The sequence below is a fragment of the Rhinolophus hipposideros genome (genome assembly GCF_964194185.1).
Source record: "Rhinolophus hipposideros genome assembly, chromosome: 11".
NCBI classification, from domain to species: domain Eukaryota; kingdom Metazoa; phylum Chordata; class Mammalia; order Chiroptera; family Rhinolophidae; genus Rhinolophus; species Rhinolophus hipposideros.
This window is the reverse complement of record NC_138057.1, coordinates 20,372,720-20,394,889: the sequence shown is the minus strand read 5'-3', so window position 1 is coordinate 20,394,889 and position 22,170 is coordinate 20,372,720. Positions and strand designations below refer to the sequence as shown.

Below are 22,170 nucleotides of genomic sequence, written 5' to 3'. Positions count from 1 at the left end.
ATAAAGCAAGTATGCCTATAAATGATATTAATAAAATATGTCAGAATGGGAATCTTGGCAGTTACTTCTGTAGGAGCAGTTATAACGTTCCTCTTTTTTTTCTCCTCCACATTTTGTTTTCCAGGAAGTAGTTAGGAAGTTTGATCTGAATTGTTTGGCTAAAGCTATATAAATAGGTGAAACAAGCCAAATTAAGGGTTGTGGACTTAAGTTGCTGGTATTCTAATTGTCAGTGAGCCTTGGGGGTGATATTCAATGAATCAGATATCTAAAGCAGTGCTTTGTGAATATAAAAAATATCAGCAGTTTTGTTTGTTTTTGACAATATGGTATAGATCACACTTAGCCAAAAGGCAAAAGAAAAACAAGTTAGAATTTATGGAAGTATCACAATATGATTTGTTGTACTTTGTGGTTATTTTTAGAGGTAAATATTGCTCTATCTTTTCAACAGGTAATAGTGAAAAGATACTTTGATGACTCTTTATATACATATTGAGCTAGCACTCCTAGAGTCACAACTTTCAAAATAAAAAGACTTTTCTTTGCTCTTCAACATAATAAAGGGGAAGAGTATACACAGAGACCAGTATTACTAAACATTTTAAAATCTGATCTTTTTTCCTTGATATGTGAGGTGTGATAAAAAAATACAGTGAATGTTTAAATTTTAAAAATTATTATAGTAAAAGACACATTGCCATTAATCTGCCTCAAAATACTCCCCCTTGCTTTGAACACACTTATCCCGTTGTTCTTGCCACTTTCTGAAGCAGTTCTGGAAGTCCTATTTCATGAGTGTCTTTAGTTGCACTGTTGTGGCTGGCTCCATGTCCTGAATCGATTCAAAACGATTACCTTTCATGATCATTTTGATTTGGGGGAAGAGCCAGAAGTCACAAAATGCCAAATCTGGTGAATAAGGTGGTGAGGACACACCGTAAGGTTTTTATTTGAAGGAATTGCCATACGAGAAGCGATGTGTGACATGGAACATTGTCACAATGGAGGATAAAGTAAAGACACTCACGAAAGAGGACTTCCAGCACTGCTTCAGAAAGTGGCAAGAATGATGGGATAAGTGTGATCCAAGCAAACGGGATTATTTTGAGGGGGATTAATGGCAATGTGTCTTTACCTGTAATAAATTTTTTTTATTTAAATGTTCACCATAATTTTTTTTATCATACTTGGTAACTATTATCAGAGGCAGAAATTTACCTAAAAACATATCATTTGCAGTTATTAACCTAGTTAGTAGGTAGTACAAAATCAAGAACTGGTAAGGAGGAAAAGAGGAATTTCCTTGAAATCCCAAATTGGTTCTAACCTCTTCTCTTTTAATTCTCAGAGAAACTTCCAGTAGAGGCCAAGCTGCCATGGCATAAACAAGCTCAAGAACTAGAAGAAGGAGCTGCTGTGTCTGAAGAGCCTTCGTAAGTTTTGAAAGCACAAGTTGTTTTGCTTTTGAGGCTGATTGGTTTAAAGAAAGCAGTGTCCCACTGGTTGTGGCTCTCCTCTGAACTAAGGGTAATCCTTTTACAAAGGGTGAAATGAGGATTTGGAGCTGTCAAATTGGAGGTTTATCTGTTTCAAAGTGCTTCTCCAAACATGATTGCTCTGTAAATACTTTTCAATTTTGAAATAAGAAAATGAAGGTGTAGTGCCTACTCTTTTCTCCAAAATCTGACCTCCTCTTTTCCAAGAGGTCAAAGGGGAGAAGGCCCAAGCTGCATCCAATGATGTAACATAGATTTGATGTGGATATCTGGGCAGCTTTTCAAACTCTTTATCTCCCAGCTTTGTAATGTAGCTACTCATCAAAAATTAAAGGGTTAGGACTGATGTCATAGGAATTGGGCGTACTTTTTGAGTTCTCCTCCGGATCTTATCACAAACGGATCAGGACTCTCTGATCCCATCAAAGGACTCTCTGCTCATCATGCAGAACAGCTAAGAGACTCGTGCAAGGATTACCGTATTTGCCGGCGTATAAGACGACTGGGCGTATAAGACGACCCCCTAACATTTCCACTCAAAATACTGAGTTTGTTATATACTCGCCGTATAAGACTACCCCCTCTTCCGCACACCTTCCACACACCAAATAACTTTCAGTTTAAAATTTGCATCATACTTCTTTCTTTTGGCTGGTGCCATGATAGGGATGATAGGGGTTTGACTGGTGGACATTTTCTATGCTGTACTGTACAATGGTGCAGTATTGTGGTTGGCTGTTGGCTGTATACAAAGCCTGATTTGATTGGTCCCTGCTCCCTGTTTGCCCGCCCTGTCACTATAGCAGTCTGGTCCACCCTTGCATCAGCATCTCCCTGGGACCTCACTAGTGCGCAAGTGCGAGCTCTTCAACATTCTACCAGGCACCATGATAGCGCAAAATCGCGAATCTTCAATGCATATGTAAAGAAATATACGGTAATCCGAATTTACCACACTCGCAAAATCGCACACAGCCGACCATACACCCAGTATGGTATCGCGATTCACGATTTTGCGCTATCATACTGGGTGTATGCTCGGCTGTGTGCGATTTTGCGAGTGTGGTAAAATCGCATAACAGCAAAATCGCATAACAGCCGAGCATACACCCAGCAGCGCTGCTGATGCCTGAACGGTATGTGGAATGAAGTGGGCGGGCATCGGGAGGCCACTATGGCACGGGGCAAGCACTATGGGCAGTCTATCTGAAGTGTACCTGGCGTATAAGACGACCCCCCCACTTGGAGGCATATTTTTCGGAGCCAAAAAATCGTCTTATACGCCGGCAAATACGGTACTAGAAGGACAATATACACAACACAAGAGTCACCTTTGGAGCACACGCAAAGGAGAAGAAGGAAGTAGTGCAAGTCAAATATAAAGAACACATGCTACATAAGATAACCCAGCTAGAACTAAGAACTCTAGGGGATCTACCTAATACATCGAAGCAAACACAGCGAGTCAGCCAGAATGGGGAAACAAAGAAACATGTCCCAAATAAAAGAACAGAAGCAACCTCCAGAAATGGAACCAAATGAAACAGAGGTAACCAACCTATCAGAGACAGAGTTCAGAACACTGATGATAAGAATGTTTAAGGAGCTTAGAGAAGACATAAAGAAGGATGTAGAATCATAACGAACAACCAGTTAGAACTAAAGAACACAATTACCGAAATAAAGAACTCACTTGAAGGAATTACCAGTAGGTTAGATGAAGCAGAGAATCGAATCAGCAACTTAGAAGACAAGTTAGCAGAGATCACCCAAACAGAACAACAGAAAGAAAAAAGAATAAAAACCAATGAAGATGGTTTAAGAGACCTCTGGGATAACATCAAGCACAACATGCACAACATAGGAATACCAGAAGGTGAAGAGAGGAAGCAAGGGATTAAGAACATATTTGAAGTAATAATGTCTGAAAACTTCCCTAACCTGATGAAGGAAACCAACATACAAGTCCAAGAAGGGCAGAGAGTTCCAACCAGGATAAACCCAAACAGGTCTACACCAAGACACATTATAGTTAAAATGACAAAGGTTAAAGATAAAGAGAGAATCCTAAAAGCAGTAAGAGAAAGACAGAGGGTTACATACAAGGAAACTCCCATAAGACTATCAAATGACTTTTCTACAGAAACATTGAAGGCCAGGAGGGAGTGGCAGGAGATACTCAAAGTGATGGAAAACAAAGGCCTACAACCTAGATTGCTTTATCCAGCAAGGCTATCATTTAAAGTTGACGGAGAGATAAAGAGCTTCCCAGAAAAGAATAAGCTAAAGGAATTTATTACCACCAAGCCAGCATTGCAAGAAATACTAAAAGGACTTCTGTAAATAGAAGATAAAAACAATCTAACTACAAATTTAAAAATGGCAATAACTATGTACCTATCAATAATCACTTTAAATGTAAATGGATTAAATGCTCCAATCAAGAGACATAGGGTGGGTGAGTGGATAAGAAAGCAAGTATATGCTGTATACAAGAGACACACCTCAGATCAAAAGACACACACAGGCTGAAAGTGAAGGGTTGGAGTAAGATATTTCATGCAAATGGAAATGAGAAAAAAGCTGGAGTTGCAATACTTATATCTGACAAAATAGACTTTAAAATGAAGAAGATATTAAAAGACAAAGATGGGCACTATATAATAAAGAGATCGATCCAACAAGAGGACATAACCCTAGTAAACATCTATACACCCAACATAGGAGCACCTAAATATATAAAACAAATATTGACTGACATAACAACAGAGATCAACAGTAACACTATCATAGTAGAGACTTCAACACACCTCTGACAACAAGGGACAGGTCTTCCAGACAGAAAATCAATATGGAAACAACAGCCTTAAATGACACATTGGACCACTTGGATTTAATCTATATTTTCAGAGCATTTCACCCCAAAGCTGCAGAATACACATTCTTCTCAAGCGCACATGGAACATTTTCCAAGATAGACCATACGTTAGGCCACAAAACAAGTCTTGATAAATTTAAGAAAATTGTAATCAACCAATTGTCTTCTCTGACCACAGTGCTATGAAATTAGAAATGAACTACAGGAAAATAACTGGAAGACACACTAATTCATAAATGTTCATTATTTAGTAACAATAGCATGTTACTAAATAATGAATGGGTCAACCAGGAGATCAAGGAAGAAATCAAAAGATATTTCGAGACAAACGAAAATGAAAACGATGACCCAAAATCTATGGGATGCCGCAAAAGCAGTCCTAAGAGGGACGTAGGCATTGCAGGCCTACCTAAAGAAACAAGAAACATCATTAATCAACAGTTTATCTTCACACTTAAGGGACCTGGAAAAAGAACGGCAAAATAAGCCCAAAGAGAGCACAAGGAAGGAGATAATAAAGATCAAAGTGGAAATAAATGAAATAGAAACCAGAAAAACAATACAAAAGATCAATGAATCCAAGAGACGGTTCTTAGAAAAGATAAGCGAAATTGACAAACCTTTAGCCAGACTCATTTAAAAAAAAGAGAGAGGACCCAAATTAATAAAATCAGAAATGAAAGAGGAGGAGTGACAACAGACACTGCAGAAATACAAAAAAAAATTAAGAAATTACTATGAAGAATATATACGCCAACAAATTTGACAATCTGGAAGAAATGGACAATTTTCTAAAGGTGTACAGCCTTCCAAGGCTAACTCAAGAAGAAACAGAAAACCTGAATAGACTGATTACCATCAGGGAAATTGAATCAGTAATCAACAATCTCCCAACAAACAAAAGCCATGGACTAGATGGCTTTACAGGTGAGTTTTACAAAACGTTCAAAAAAGAATTATCACCTATTCTCCTCAAGCTCTTCCAAAAAATCCAGAAGGAGGGAAGACTCCCAAACACTTTTTACGAAGCCACTATCACCCTGATCCCAAAATCAGACAAAGACACCACAAAAAAAGAAAACTACAGGCCAATATCTCTAATGAACATAGACGCAAAAATCCTCAATAAAATATTAGCAAACAGAATTCAGCACTACATTAAAAACATCATACACCATGATCAATTGGGATTCATCCCTGGTATGCAAGGGTGGTTCAACATCCACAAATCAATTAATGCGATACACCACATTAACAAAATGAAAAGTAAAAATCACATGATCATATCAATAGATGCAGAAAAAGCATTTGATAAAATCCAGCAGCCATTTATGATAAAAACCCTTAAGAAAGTGGGAATAGAGGGATCATGTCTCAACATAATAAAGGCCATATATGATAAACCCACAACTAACATCATACTCAATGGGGAAAAGCTAAGACCATTCCCCTTAAGATCAGGAACAAGGCAAGGTTGCCCTCTTTCTCCACTTCTATTCAATATAGTGCTGGAAGTTCTAGCCACAGCAATCAGACAAGAAAAAGAAATAAAAGGCATCCAAATCAGTAAGGAGAAAGTAAAATTGTCATTATATTCAGATGATATGATACTATATAGAGAGAACCCTAAAGACTCCACCAAGAAACTATTAGAGCTGATAGTTGAATTTAGTAAAGTAGCAGGATACAAAATTAATATTCAGAAATCAGTTGCATTTGTATATAGCAATAATAAAACATCAGAAGGAGAAATTTAAAAAAACAATCCCATTTACAATTGCTCCAAAGACTATAAAATACCTGGGAATAAATTTAACCAAAGAAGTAAAAGATCTGTACTCAGAAAATTATAAGACACTGAAGAAAGAAATGAAAGAAGATACAAATAGAGGGAAACACATACCATGTTCATGGATAGGAAGAATTAATATAATTAAAATGTCCATACTGCCTAAGGCAATATACATATTCAATGCAATTCCTATCAAACTATCAACAACGTTTTTTACAGAAATAGAACATATAATCCTAAAATTTATATGGGACATAAAAGATCCCGGATAGCCTCAGCAATCTTGAGAAATAAGAACAAAGTGGGAGGTATAACAATAACTGACATCAAATTATACTACAAGGCTACAGTAATCAAAACAGCATGGTACTGGCATAAAAACAGACACATAGATCAATAGAACAGAATACAGAGTCCAGAAATAAATCCATGCCTATATGGCCATTTAATCTACGACAATGGAAGCAAGAATGTACAATGGGGTAAAGACAGTCTATTCAATAAATGGTGCTGGGAAACCTGGACAGACACATGCAAAACAATGAAGCTGGACGACCTCCTTACACCATATACAAAAATAAATTCAAAATGGCTTAAAGACTTAAATGTAAGACCTGAGACCATAAAATTCCTAGAAGAAAATATAGAAAGAAACTTCACAGACATTACCCGGAGCAAGATTTTACTGATATATCCCCTCAAGCGAGGGAAGTAAGAGAAAAAATAAACACGTGGGATTACATCAAACTAAAAAGCTTTTTCACGGCAAAGGAAACCATCAATAAAACAAAAAGGAATCCTACTGAATGGGAAAAGGTATTTGCCAATGATATATCTGATAAGGGGTTAATATCACAAATTTATAAAAAACTCACTCAACTCCTCAACTCCAAAAAAACAAACAACCCAATTAAAAAATGGGCAGAGGACATGAAGAGACACTTTTCTAAAAAGGACATACAGGTGGCAAACAGACATGTGAAGAAATGCTCAACCTCACTAACCATCAGAGAAATGCAAATAAAAACCACAATGAGATACCACCTCACCCCAGTCAAAATGGCTATCATCAATAAATCAACAAACAACAAGTGCTGGCGCGGATGTGGAGAAAAGGGGACGCTTATGCACTGTTGGTGGGATTGCAGATTGGTGCAGCCACTATGGAAAACAGTATGGAGGTATCTCAAAAATCTGAAAACGGAACTACCTCATCATCCAGCAATTCCACTCCTAGGTATCTATCCGGAGATTTCCAAAACTCTAATTCAAAAACCTTTATGCAATCCTATGTTTATTGCAGCACTATACACAATAGCCAAGACCTGGAAACAACTGAAATGCCCATCGGTAGGTGACTGGATTAAGAAACTGTGGTACATTTATACAATGGAGTATTACACAGCCATAAAGAAGAAAGAAATCTTACCATTTGCAACAACATGGATGGACCTAGAGAACATTATGTTAAGTGAAATAAGTCAGACAGAGAAAGACAAATACCATATATCAGACTTATATGTTGAACCTAAAGAAAAGAATCAGTGAATGAACTAATCAGAAACAGTTTTGGAGACATAGAGGAAAAACTGAGGGTTGCTAGATGGGAGGGGGAGGTGGGGATAAGAGGGAAGGTGAGGGGATTAGAAAACAGTCAGTAATCACAAGTTGGCCTCAGGGTTTTGAAAATTAATTTGGGGAATGTAATCAATAATGTTATAAAGATTTTGTAGGGTATCTGATAGACACTTGTCCCATTTGGGAGACCACCTCAGGATGATGTAGATGCCTGATCACTGCACTGTACACCTGAAGCTAAAGCTGAACAATAATGAATGCCAACTATAATTATATATATATATATATATATATATATATATATATGTACGTATATATGTATATATATGTATGCATATACTTACAAGAAGCGGAGTCCAGCATTAGGAATAGAGACAGTGGAAATGTAATGGCTGTGTGCGATGTCAGAGGGATAGTGGATGGGGGAGAGGGGTTCACACAGTGTGAGGGATATAAATGATAAACGTCTAAGTATTACTTTGTCTTGTGCACCTGAAACTAATAAAAAATAAACAAATTAACTAAAAAAAAATTAAAGGGTTAATAAAATGTACCTAAGGCTAAAGTTTATTAGCTTTTTTTTTCCCTGTCCTGCTGGGATTGGTATCGGATAAATGCCAAGTCTTTCCTTCACTTGATCATGGTCCCATACCTGCTCAGTTTTATCAAGACCATGAATTGTGTAAGACTACTAGGCATAGACTTTTCAGATGCTTCATAAGAGGAAGAAATCGGGGACAGACAAATATAGATTAATTGACTGATGGGTCAATAACTGTATATTGATTCTACTAGAAACCACTCATAGCCATCTGGGCTGCATCACATTTTTAAAATAAGGGGTTAGCATTTTATTGATGAATTTCACTTATGACCTAAACAATTCCTCAGCTTGATGATTTTCTAATTTATTTAAGTACTAGGCTCTGTGCTACACATCGGTGTATAAGATATGTTACCCCTCTTCCAGGAGCTCACAGTGTAGCATGTAGAATATGCAATGGTTTCCAAATTCAACCCAGACTTTAAATTTTACTACAGATATAAACTAACATTGTAATCTATATATTCAAAAGCAATTTAGAATTTTCTCAGATATATCCTGTTTGAATCTAAATCTGTTGGCCAGAACACAAATCGTGTTCCTGAATCACACCCTAACCAGCAAGAGATGGAAAAAGAAATCCAAAATACAGATTGGTATAATTACCAAAACTCATTTGTAAAGAAATGGTGTTCAGTCACTTGGCATCACAGAAAAACGGTTCATACATTAGGTAACACATTTCTTACTTCAAAGGACAATAAGCAAAACACAAATTATTTCTGTCCTACAAATTTAAGACAGCACTTTTTTCTACTTAACACGAGAAAAGCCTTTAAGATAAAAACAACTAACCATTTCACAGCTTTGAAGGAAAGTAGTAGTTAAAAAGTACAGTGCAATGTTTATGTGAATATGTGAAGGCTTAAAACTTTTTGTTTCTCTCCTGCCAGTACCTGATTTGATAGACCTTCTCACTGCTGAAGAGGGAGTAAGCAGATCATTTTAGAGGGGTATTAATTCTTTAATCCACTAAGGTCCTATTTAAGGCACAGAAAGATGCCATGTAATTGGAACTAGTTACTTTATATATATTCTTAGGTTCAATAGGTTTAAATCCAGATATGTGTTATTTTACCTAAATAAACACTGCTCTGCTGTACACTATTTTGTCATTTGGTCTAAAGCATAACCTTGTAAGTACTATTGCGTTATGACCGAGGTTAAATAGTATTACAAAGTTGATATTAAATCAAAACATCTTACATCAATAATTAAACATCTTTCTCATTATTAGATACCTCCCAAATGAAAGCTGTAAGTGGAGTTTAATGCCTCTGCAGAAGCATTCATAGAACATGGTCAACCATATTTCGTAATGGAGGTTTTCCACTAAAGGTCTGATTAAGGTGCATTATGTTTTAACTTTCACCACAATAAAATTCCTAACGTAGTTAAACACATAGTTTTAGCCACTGAAACTACAGCCATATATTAGATTATTAAATTTTACTCTTGGTGTAATGGAAGTGCCATCTTGGCATGATTAATCTGAAGTAGATTGTAATTGGAGTGCTGGTGCCGGGTAAAGGAAATGTATACTATTATGCTCAGAACAATTACTTTTATACCAAAATGAAATAAATGACAGCTGTAGAATAATGTAATGAAAGGTATATGGTTTCCACATTGTAATACCCTTTACATGTTTAGTGCACTGAACCCTGGGAAAGGTCCTACATGTCACATTATTTTTTTTTATTGATTTTGAATTTAAAAATCATAGTTTTACATGGTCTTAATTCTTTCTTTTTTTAAACAAACCACATAGACTGGTTTCTAAATGTATGTAGCAACCTATAATTACTCTCCATAGTATAATGAAAAAATGATATACTGTCAGCAAGTCTTTCCTTCCCCCTACCAATGAAACTCACATTGCTTAAATTAAATGGTAATGTTTAGAAGCTGTGGCTGTCACTTCTGAACTACAGAGAAGCAGGAACAGTGGCCCAGAACTATTATCTCTCTCTTTGGCTCCATCTAACATGGAGAGTTCTATAGTAAAACAGCAAATATCATTTATTTCCCCTTATGTGAAATGAAAATATTATCACCAGCCTGTCTCATTAAATAATATAAGAAAATCAGTAGCTTAAAGTCTTTATCATCTGGAGAGACTTTTATGGAATATTAGATGTTTTTGATAACCTCCAAAAGAAAAAAACAATAATTGGTTAACACTCTGGCCAAAAATATGGAAAGCAACCACAGTAAGATATGTTTAGAAGAAAAATATGATTAAAAACTAAAAACTGAACGGCCAATAAATAACTAAAACTTCATAGGACAGAAGCATGTACTGGTGTTGTTTCACTGAACTAAATGCCATACAGGAGATACAAATACAGATACCAGTCTCATAAAAGAGCTGAAATAAGTATTGAGATGGGGTCACATTATGGTAATGTTCTTAGTATGTTGAGATTCATCTTATAAAGCTGTAGCTTCATTCAAAAAAATTTTTAGAAATTGGTTGGTTTTTATCCTCAGCAGATGGGAAAAAGACTGATGGAAGGTTTTTTTGCTGTTACTCGAACTATATCTTTTTTAATTTGCCTCCAGCTGATGAATCTAAATTCTAGATTGAGGCCAGCTCATTGCTTCCACTGACAAATACACAGGAGTCACTTTCTAGGTATTTTCGTAAACCCTCAAGATTTTACTTTTATGGGTGAGAGATCCGAACTACAATGTGGTAGAAAAATTATATTCATTAATCAGATAGAAGCTAAAGAAATTACTAATTTGATTTCCCATCTCCTACTTTTATATCTTACTTTTAGTCTTTGTTGAGAAGTGAGCTTAAACATCACGACCACCTCAAGCCGAGTACACATTATGACCACTTTGACAGCTTAATTTCTTGAGCAGAAGTGATATTATGGTGGCTTCTACGACATGTAAAGACAGCTCATCTGCTATTGCTGTACAGGAAGTTAATAAACTTACCTTCTTAAAAAGCCTGGTCTAGCTTGGAATGGGAAGGAAATTGTTCATTTCCTTAACTCCTTCAGGTCATCCAATGCCCTAGATAGAAGATGTCACCTGTTAAGGGAGGCAGGAGTAAGGAAAAGCTTTGGTATGGATGCTTCAGATGCCCTGACTTCTTCTTTCTAGACTTTCTGCTCAGATGAAGTCATTCCACGGAGAGGAAGGGAGGACTAATTGGGCACCTGGGGTAGCGAGGTTCCTCCCATATTTATTTTAGTTGCCAGGAGTTCTGCTTGGATGGCTCAGAACAAGCAATAGGAGATTCCTTTGGGCACTGCATGACCAACACATCCATTTGAATTAGCCATCCCTCCATCAAACCTGGCACACACCAGGTGGAGATCCTCTCAAAGGTAGGATTGGATGGTCCTCTGGGCCTTGATCTTACACTTAGGAAATCTTGAGTTCTCTTATTCAATTTTTAGTTAACAGCATTACTACAGGGTTAGGAAAACATTTTTGTGCTTCAACACAATATTCAGACCTTAAGCATATTGCCATAAATAACCTTGTTGTGAGTCATTTAAAAAGAAGAAGGAAAGCAAGCAGGCAGAAGGCAGCAGTCATATCTGGATACCAGATGGCATCAGCTTAGGGATGGGGCTGATTCAATAAGAAGCGAAGGGAAATTCCTGTCATGTATCTGTGTGAACAGAACTCTCAAGGAATTAGGTACAGCAAGAAAAGCCAGTAAGACTCACCATGGTGATCCTACGGTCATTAAGTGCCTTGTTTACCTCGTTGAAAATAGTATATAGATATATAATGTTTAAGCGTATGTTTACATTAGCCCATATTTATATCCAGTAAGTTGTCTGAGAATGTGGATGGATGAACTCAGTGGTTAAGAATGTGAATTCACATATTTGTTTTAAATGGCTAGAAATGTTAATTATGTGACATGTGTTTTTATATTTTCCCCCGAAGAATATTTAGGGAATCCAACATCAGTAAATGGATCTAGATAGTGTTGCTGTTTATATCGTCAGTACAAGGTGCCTGGATTATATTCTTTGTGCATCTTAGGCCACAGAAAATAAAAGGAAGTGTGTGTGTGTGTGTGTGTGTGTGTGTGTGTGTGTGTGGTATGTATTTCTTAAGAATCAAGAGCTCACCTAAAACCGAGACATTTATATACTTTTTGCAGATCATTAAAGCAACATAAAAGATGTTCACAGAACAGGGCTGAGCATTAGAATTACAGGATACAAAAGCATTTAATCTTGAAAACTGGCACGTGACAGAGCTAAAGCCTCACACTGGCTGGACGGAATCAGCTTTTATCCCCCAACAGTCAGGACCTGTCTCACTTCCAGTTCCTTCCTTCCAGGCCCTCCTCCCTTTCCATCCAAATCATTCTCATCCAGTATACCCTCTGCAACAGGAGAACACTTCCTAGAAGTATTCTGGCTGATTATGTATTTTAGATGACCCTAAAGAGTCACTGGACCTGCTAATTGTTCCCACCTCCGAATGTAAGAAGCTAATCTGCTCATAAGTCACTTGCTCTGTGCCATGTTCTCTTCCAGGTGCAGATACTGTAAACAAATCAACCCAATAAGCTTTGCCCTCAAGAAACCTTGAAAGCATTCTTATCAAAGGATGATAGGATTGTGATTAAAGTGCTGAGTATTGGCCAATTATCCACAGGTTGAACAGTGAGTTAGTGGTTTTTAAGAAATGACATTTCATGTTTGGGTATACCTAGAGTGATAGTGTTATTAATTTAAAAAGGAATGTAGGAGAATTATTTATTGAATTCCCAGATTCGCTTCATTACCACATATCCCTCTGAGCGAAAATATCACAATAGTTAAGCTAGAACATGGTAATTTACAAATATGAGAAACAAATGAGAGAAGAATGCAACATACACGGACAGGGTTGGGGGAGGTGTTGATGTGAATTGATGTTCAGCAGATTATGATAGAATTCATTTGAATCTGACTTTGACTCCAAAACTAGCACTTCAGGAAAGATTATTGGATCTTTGTTTACATAGCAAATGATCAGATATTTTGTGTCAGTACCTCAGTGATTCCTATCTCTATGTTGATCACAGATAACTTTCTAAAATCTGTACTACTTTTTCAGAGTTATCATCCTGCCAACTATGTAAATTGATGAGGAGTGAGTCTGTGTATACAGGATACACAGTATACAGGATACAAAGGATACAGCCCTCCTGCAATCAAAGTGAAAAGCACTTTAATTATCGATCCTACTTCCATGAAGAGCAGCAGTGAGCCCAGTGTTGAAAAGTGTGGGCTCTAGTGACAGCCTGCCTGGGTGTTAGTTAATTTTGGATCCCCCCCACTAACAACAGGGGACCCTGGCCACGTCCTTAACCCTATCGGCTGCTGCAATTTCCTCATTTGTGAAATGATCATAATAATAGTACCTACATGATAGGGTTATTGTGAGAATTAAGTTAATACACCACGGGTGCCAAAAAATATATATACATGGACACTGTGGTCAGCTTTGCTCAAGCAATAGTTCACCATAATTAGAAGTGTCTGGACGCTGATGGGAACCACTCTGAGCACCTCTTGGAATTGCAGAAGTCAAACATGACTTGTATTCGTCTTTTGCTATCGGTATATATTGAGTATTACAATTTTAATACAGTTTTTCTTTCTTAAAACGTGTATACATTTTTGGCACCCTCTGTATGTAAAGTATCCGATATGTAGGACGCTCTCTGTATGTGTATTAACCTTGGTTATGATGGAGCCCTTTTCAGCATCATTCGGCTTTTTAGAGAATCTTTAAAGGAGTAAAAATGTCTAATAATCACCATTTATAAATGGCAAAATTGAAGCAGATGTTCCATCTGCCTCATACATGTTGTATCTAATGGAATGTGAAAGAGAAGTGCAGTTCAACCCAAAATTTAGCTAGTGGTTCCCCAGGGAACACCACCTCCCTGCCTCTCTTGTGTACTTCTGAGGCTCTTTGAAGACTCATTTTTAAGCATCACACTTTGAATTTAGCCCATAGTTTATTGTAAGGGACAAAGGTTAGTTGCCTTTATTTGAATAAAAAGGGATCGATAGTGAACTGCAAACATTAATAAGGAAAGTTTAGAAAATTCTTGCGTGGAAAAGCATCCTCTCAACTCTAAGTTAAATGCAGTTGATCCCCACAGATTGCTCCCAGCATGTACTGAGACAGAAAAATCAATCACACATTCAAGAGAGCAGACAGAGCTATTTTTATGTAGTGATTAGAAAAGCCTTTAATGCAAACCAAGAAGTTCTAAATTTGTCAGCCCCTCCTACTGTCTCCATTTATTGCTCATTCTGTAGCTACTTTCAGAAAACTAAATCTGAACTATTGCTGAGCTGAGCCCTAGAGAGTGACAAAGACAAATTAATGGGATCTTAGTGTGCCAAAATAAAGTATGGACCCTGTCACCACCAATATATGTTACGTCCATTAAGGTCATTTTTAATGAACTGAACTTTTCATTGGAAAGCTTTGCCAAACTCATTGAATTAAAGGAAAGAAACCTTTATAAAATTGCAAGATAAACTAATTTCAGCCCCTGTGAAGAAGTGGTTCATGAAAAGTGTTCTGAGTTTACAATTTTTAGATTTTTATCAAAGTAGAAGTGTTAGAAACTACATTCTAGTATTAAGCTGAAAACTACAAATGCACTAATAGTATTGTAAGATATACTGGCATTTTTGTCCCTGGGACATGGCTTTTTAAATAATTAGACTATCCTCAAGGAAAACCAAACTTTTAAATCATGTTTTGTTCACATAGGTCAGAAAAGCAATGGGAGAGAAAGACAGTCTGAAACAAGTGTCATATTCTCATTTTTCATTTGTAAAGAGACTAATTTGGCACCATTTGTATCTAATGCATGCTGTTAATGATCTGTCTTCTCTTTTTCCCAATACTCTGTGCACACTGAGTTTTAAAGAGTAAATAGGAAAATAGGAGCTCTCCTTGGGTTTCTCTAACCTAGAAACAATTCCAAATGCCCCAGAGCCTTCACTGTTGAGTAGCTGGAGTGATAAAGCAATGTTAGACCAGAGTTATGTATAAATTACTGAAGGCAGCCTCTGGCTCAAAATTGTTCAAAAATCCTTTACTTCTGTAAAATATCATTTTTATTAATATTAAATTGAAGTGTGATAGACGCAGAATTTAAACTTGCCTCAAGCTATGTGGTAACCCAACACCCCATCAAGATGAAATGTGGCCAGCACATCCTGACTGAGTACAACTATCAGCAGTATAAAATGAATGAAACCACTCACTACAACTACTAAATTTGAGCACAATAACTTTTTAAAAGACCAAAAGAAATTCCTACAACAGGAACAAGTTTTTGTTTCCTCATGCCAATGTCTGGAACTGAGAAGCATGGTTTAATTTCTTTGAGTTTCAAAGCTATTCCCTCTTTATCTAACTTGCTTTCAATCTTTGAGCCCAAGAAGAAGCCCAATACCAAGTCACTCAAAACTCTTACGCTTAAATTCATCCATTTGGGGAAAAGCATCTATTATGTGAAGTTCTGCTTTCATAGATGTTTTGTCTAGTGAGGAAGACAGTTATTACATAAAGAGTCACACTTGATTCTCAAACACTGACAACAGTTATGAGAAAATGAAGAGGTACTCCAAGAGAGTCTAAGAGTAGCCCCATAGGTCTTGGGGTCAGGGAATTCTTCTTTGAGAAGAGATATGTCAGCTGAGACCTAAAGGATGAGTGAGAGTTATTCCAAGCTGAGAGAAGGGAACAGAGTGACCCACACATGCCAAAATCTTGAGTCAAGAAAGAATGACACACATTTAAAGAAATGAAGGAAAACTACAGTGGGTGAAGGCTAGTGACTGGCGGGGAGAATATTGGAAGATGGCGATGGAAAATAGCATAATGTAAGCTTGGTAAGGAGTTTGGCTCTTTTTCTGGGTATAGTGGAAATAATGAAAAGTTTTACATTCTAAGATCCTCTGACTGCAGCATGAAGAACGGATTGGCAAGGGCTAACAGAGAAAGAAAACAGACCAGTGGCTGTTGTGGTATTTCAGGAGACTGTGATGTACACGGCAGTCTGAGAGCCAGGGTGGTGAGGTGGGGTAGAGAGTGGATTCTGGAGTCATCACAGTTTAAATCTTGACTCTTCCATTTATTTAGCAGTATGACCTTGGAAATCTCTGTGTCTCAATTTTATCTAGAAATTGGGATGAAAATAGCACTGTTACAATATAATTTTCGAAAACCAAAATCATGACTCATATAAATATGAAATGAGCGCATGTCAAACATTTTATTTAACTCTTAAATTATTGAGGGAACCAGTAAGATGTTAAAAACTTGTTCAGAGGAGAATTGGATTTAGAGAAGTTTCATATTTTGTACCAGACAAAATAATTTGCATTCACAATGAACAGAAAAAGAGCCCATCACTCTTGACAGAAAACATTTGTATCATTACCAGCCCTTTATAAGGAAACTTCTATCTCTATGTAGTTGCAAAATAGACTAGCCCAAGACAAAGACTCACTTCTGTAGAATTAGACAATGCCTGAAAGCTTGCTAAGCAATGCCAGCTTTCCATTGTAAAGGACAATCAATAATCTCTTGCACATTTCACAATGTTTTTGACAGTACCCATCTCCTAACAGTGTTATAATGAGTTAATTAAAATATAGAAAGTGCTTAAAACACATCACTAAACAGTAGCTGTTGTTGTTATATCAATGTGGTGGTAGTGGAGTTGGAGAGAAGTAAATGAATTTCAGATATATTTTTAAGGGAGAATTGAGAGAATTTGGTAATCATTCGGAAGTGAGCAGTCAGGGAAAATGAAGGGTCAAGAATAACTCCTAATTGTTTTACCTGAGCAATTGGGTGACCAGCAGAATCATGTGCTGTGGTGGAGTAGGATACTGAGGAGGGAAATCAGGAGTTCAATTTTGGACATTTTAAGTTGGAGGTACCTTTGAAATATCAAGGTAAAAAAGTCAAGCAGGAGAGGGAGCAATGTGTAGTGGGTAAGAGCATGAAACCTTACTAGCTGTGTGACTGACTTATACTTCACTTTCCTCATCTGTGTAGTAAATGGAGATAATACTAGTTCTTATCAGGTTGTTAGGATTTAACAACTTTTATTTATAAAGCACTTAAAATAGCACCTGGCACATAAAAAGCACTGTATAAATTTTCATAAATAGATCACATTAAATTAGTGTTTACTCCTTTCAAAGAACAAATATTCATATTTACATGTAAGTATTTTCAAATTTTTCCCGTAGATACCCAGAAGAGGGATTGCTGGATCATATGGTTGCTCTATTCTCAATTTTTTAAAGAACCTCCATACTGTTTTCCATAGTGGCTCCACCAATTTACATTCCTACCAGCAGTATATGAGGGTATGAGGGTTCCTTTTTCTCCACAGCCTCTCCAACATTTGTTATTGCTTGTCTTATTGATAATAGCCATTCTAACAGGTGTGATGTAATATCTCATTGTGGTTTTGATTTGCATTTCCCTTATAACTGGTGATGTTGAACATCTATGTCTGTTGGCCACCTATAGGTCTTCCTTGGAAGAGTGTCTATTCAGGTCCTTTGCCCATTTCTTAATTAAATTGTTTGGATTTTTATTGTTGAGTTGTATGAGTTCTTTATAGTATATTTTGGGTATTAGCCCCTTAACAGAGGTATAGTTTGCAAATACCGTCTCCCATTTGGTTGGTTGCCGTTTTGTTTTATTGATGGTTTCTTTTGCTGTGCAGAAGCTTTTTAGTTTGATGTAGTCCCATTCATTTTGTTTTCTTTAATTTTTTTGCCTTTGCTGTTGAGTTCACAAAAACTCCTTTGAGGTTAAGGTCCATAAGTTTAGTGCCTATGTTTTCTTCTATGTATTTTATTGTTTTAGGTTTTATATTCAAGTCTTTAATCCATTTTGAGTTGTTTTTTGTGTATGGTGTCAAATAGCAGTTTAGTCTTAGTCTTTTTCACGTGTCTTTCCATTTTTCTCAACACCTTTTATTAAAGACACTTTATCCATTGTATGTTTTAGGATCCTTTGTCAAAAATTAGTTGCTCATATATGTGTGGATTTAGTTCTGGGCTCTCAATTCTGCTCCATTGGCCCATGTGTCTATTTTTTCTGCAATACCATACTGTTTTGATTTTTGTGGCTTTGTAGTATAGTTTGAAGTCAGGCAGTGTTATAACTCCATCTTTGTTCTTTTCTCAGGATGGTTTTGGCTGTTCAGAGTCTTTTGTTGCTCTATACAAATTGAGGAGTTTCTGTCCTATTTCTATGAAAAACGCCATTGGGATTTTGATAGGGATTGCATTAAATCTGTAGATTGCATTAGATGATATGCACATTTTGACAAATTAATTCTTCCATTCCATAATTCTTCCATTCTTCCAAATTAATTCTTCCATTCCATAAACACAGTATGTCTTTGGGTTTTCTTCAATTTCTTATAACAGTATCTTGTAGTTTTCAGAGCATTGGCCCTTTATTTTATTTGTTAAGTTTAGTCCTAGATATTTAACCCTTTTTGTGGCAATTGTAAATGGGGTTTTTTTTTATTTTACTTTCTGATATTTCATTGTTAGTATTGAGGAAGCCAATGGATTTTTGTATATTGATTTTGTATCCTGCAACTTTACTGTATTTGTTTATTGTTTCTAATAGTAGTCTTTTATATTTTTCCTACACTATTCAGTTTATTCCATCCTCTCTCCTCACCCTAATAATCATGCCACTACTCTCATACACAAGCATACACCAAAAGAAAGAGGGAAAAGAAATCCACAACTCTTATCAACTTATAACTCAAGTGTAATAAGATTGAAAATTAACCCAAAATTTAATATTTCTAATGTGATTTCCTGCAGGTTTTGATTTGCATTTTGAAACTAGCAAATGAGGCAAGGCTAATAACAGCATCAAAAAAAACACACCTATAAAACTACTCTTATTTTGAATGTTCCCAGTGATTTTCTTAAACAAATATGTATGTGAGAAAGGAGGAGAAAGGAAAGTAAGAAGAGAAAGGCAAAAGTTAAATATCTTAAAGATCATATGTGCATAAAATCAGAGCCTAACTCTAGGTAAGATTTGTAGTGACATGAGACTAATTAACCAAGAAAGAATTGTTTCTATTTGGCATTATATTAATAAAGTGATTGTTTTTATTATTTCAGTCCATCCTTCTTTTTCCATGACAGCCATTAATAAACTAAACTACTTTGGGATTTTACAACTAAATTTGATTATCACTGTTTTCTATTTCATAAAAGGGACTATGGTAATAACTAATTAGAGGATAAACTTTTGTTAATAAAATGAACAATTAAGCTGCAAATCAAAAAATAGACAGAAGCATAAATCATTTTTTTTGCTAGGTTGTTTTTTTAATTTCCTGGGGATGGGAAGACTAAATGCAGAAACTAAATCAGCTCTTTATAAAGTTTAAGCCTATCTTAAGAACTCAGTAGTCCAGCCATTTTTCATTCATACCATAATTGTTTGGCTAACAAAAAAAAATTTTTAATTACCCAAATTAAACCTCAGTAAGATCTTTTTCCTTGTACATTTCTACATTAAAATGATTTTTTAAAATACCTATTGACTCCATTCTAAAGATTCTAACTTAGCAAGTGCTGTTCAAATTGAGTCATCTAAACATTACATTTAAACCTCCTAGCTCACTTGCCCTCTCACTGACCTTGTTTCCTCCCACTTGCGGCCAGATAGCTCAAGATAGTAAATACAGAGTTGGGAGATCTAAGGATGTGCGGAGACGTTTCATATGAAAAAGTTATTATTCATTTGTCCATTTGCACTATTATATTTCTCTTGAAATGTAATCTCCTGCCTTCGATGAAAGAGAATATATCATATCATAAAACATATGCACTGGAGAAATTAAGATGACTGGTAAAAGACAGCACCATTTAAAAAGCTAAATTGTTTTTCATCGGTGTGAACTTAGTGAAGACCTAAGGATAGCCAGTTGAGAGATAAACCAGTAAGACTATTTGATATTTGATAAGACTATCACTTGGGAGACATACAGTAGATGGTTATTGTTTTTGCTATTAATCCTAAATATTCAGAAAGTCAAACAGACACACAAATGTATATACATACTTCTTTTTTTTTTTTCATTTAGATGCTACTTTAAAATAAACACCTTTCACCATTGCACTGAGTGGGGCTTCAAGAGCATACCCTATCTATTTTGTGGGCTTTTGGTGTATGTTCTTGGTAATGGAAAGAAACCAAATGCAAAGTGATTCACATTACAGGCAATGAGAGCTGACTGTTTCGTTTGTGCATTGTTCATATTCTAGATTTCATCTGGGACTCACTGTGGAAGATAAATCAGTTTAGCTACTTGTCGTTCTTATCAGCTTATATATGTGGGAAAAGGTGGAAATTAAGACCTAAAATAAGTTTGCGGTTTATTTATAAACCTTAGTGTGTTTAGCCTCTCCACTAAACATTCTATAGCTGGAATTGGTAAACAACATACAGCCCACAGGCACCCTTCCCATCCCTCCCTCCAGTTTTTATAAATAAAGTTTTATTGGAACACAGCCAAACCATCTATTTACATATTGTCTATGGTTGCTTTCACACTACATCAGCAGAACTCAGTAGTTGGAACAACAAAGACCCACAATCTTGGCCCACAAAATCTAAAATACTTTCTATTAGCTCTTAACAGAAAAAGATAGCTGATCCTTTCTCTTGCAATGGTCACTAAAGAGGGCTATGGTAGGTGACCGAACAATAATCCTTACTGCAAAAGGAAAGCTAATAAGGCACAGTTCTTTTCTGAGATCTTGTCATCTTTTGTATTTGAAAACAAAATTCAGCACCACATTATTCAGGAAGCATTATTCATCACATTATGGTCAAAGTTGGCAGACTTATTTGCTTTGGTTTTCTTTGTGTGTGTGTTTTTTTTTTTTTTTTTTGTACAAAATAGTTTAGTATGTATTTTCCTTTATGTCTACACCTGGGTTGTAAAATTCAGTACTTGTGTATTTGTCATGATTCTTGTTCCAGGAGCTAGGCAGATATATATATGAATATGTAAGAAGAGGGTTAAGATTATTTTGATTGCAGATTTTGGTTTCATATTTCTAAAAAGTCCTTGCAGGTAGCATTATTTGAAGAAAAAGAGACTTTTTAATCTTTCAAGATACAGTTTTCCCCCAGGTGCTTTAGGTGCCAGAAGATGAAGTCAAGAATTGAAAAACAACAGAGGGAGGTAACATTGTGATGAGAATTTCTTGGGAGTAGTTCTGGGTGGCCCTTCCCCGTCATCCATCTTCCTGACAAGGTTATATGTGATGTCCATTCTTTCCTAGGGGATGGTTCTTCAGAGGTAACAAATGTCAGACCCTTCTTAAAGGGACTGCCACCATGCCTCAGACATCGTCTGAGGGGGCGCCAGATCCCCCCTGTTCCACACGCAGATTCAGGTTCAGAACCAGGAAACATCTTTGTGTGTTCCTTCCAGTTTGAAACCTTGGATTGGTTTCCTGTTAGAATTTCAGCTTCCCTAAACTAGATATGAACCATTTGCACTTGCTAGGATTTAACGCTATAATCTTCTTATCAGTTCTTTCCTTTTCTGCCAAAGTCAAGGTTAAGGAGCCAGGTTTGCATGCCTCCTCAGCACAACTCTCTGTGAGAAAGCCATAGGATCATGGAAAAATAAAAAAATTGTATTCCAAAGTTCTTTCTCCAGATTATTATACTAACTTTTTGAAAATGTTAATGGTTCCCTCTGGGCTTTTCCCTTAGGCCCCTCTCAAGGTCA

General features: G+C 36.3%; 1 protein-coding gene across 2 annotated transcripts in view; it reads left to right on the top strand.

The window, feature by feature from the left end:
- ADAMTSL1 (ADAMTS like 1) overlaps window positions 1–22,170 on the top strand; it is a 385,708-nt gene that overhangs the window by 191,200 nt on the left and 172,338 nt on the right. For both annotated transcript variants that reach the window (XM_081066820.1, XM_081066819.1), the window contains one exon: window positions 1,352–1,436. In XM_081066820.1, coding sequence (XP_080922946.1) covers window positions 1,352–1,436 — 85 coding nt within the window. The remainder of the gene's footprint in view (window positions 1–1,351; window positions 1,437–22,170) is intronic.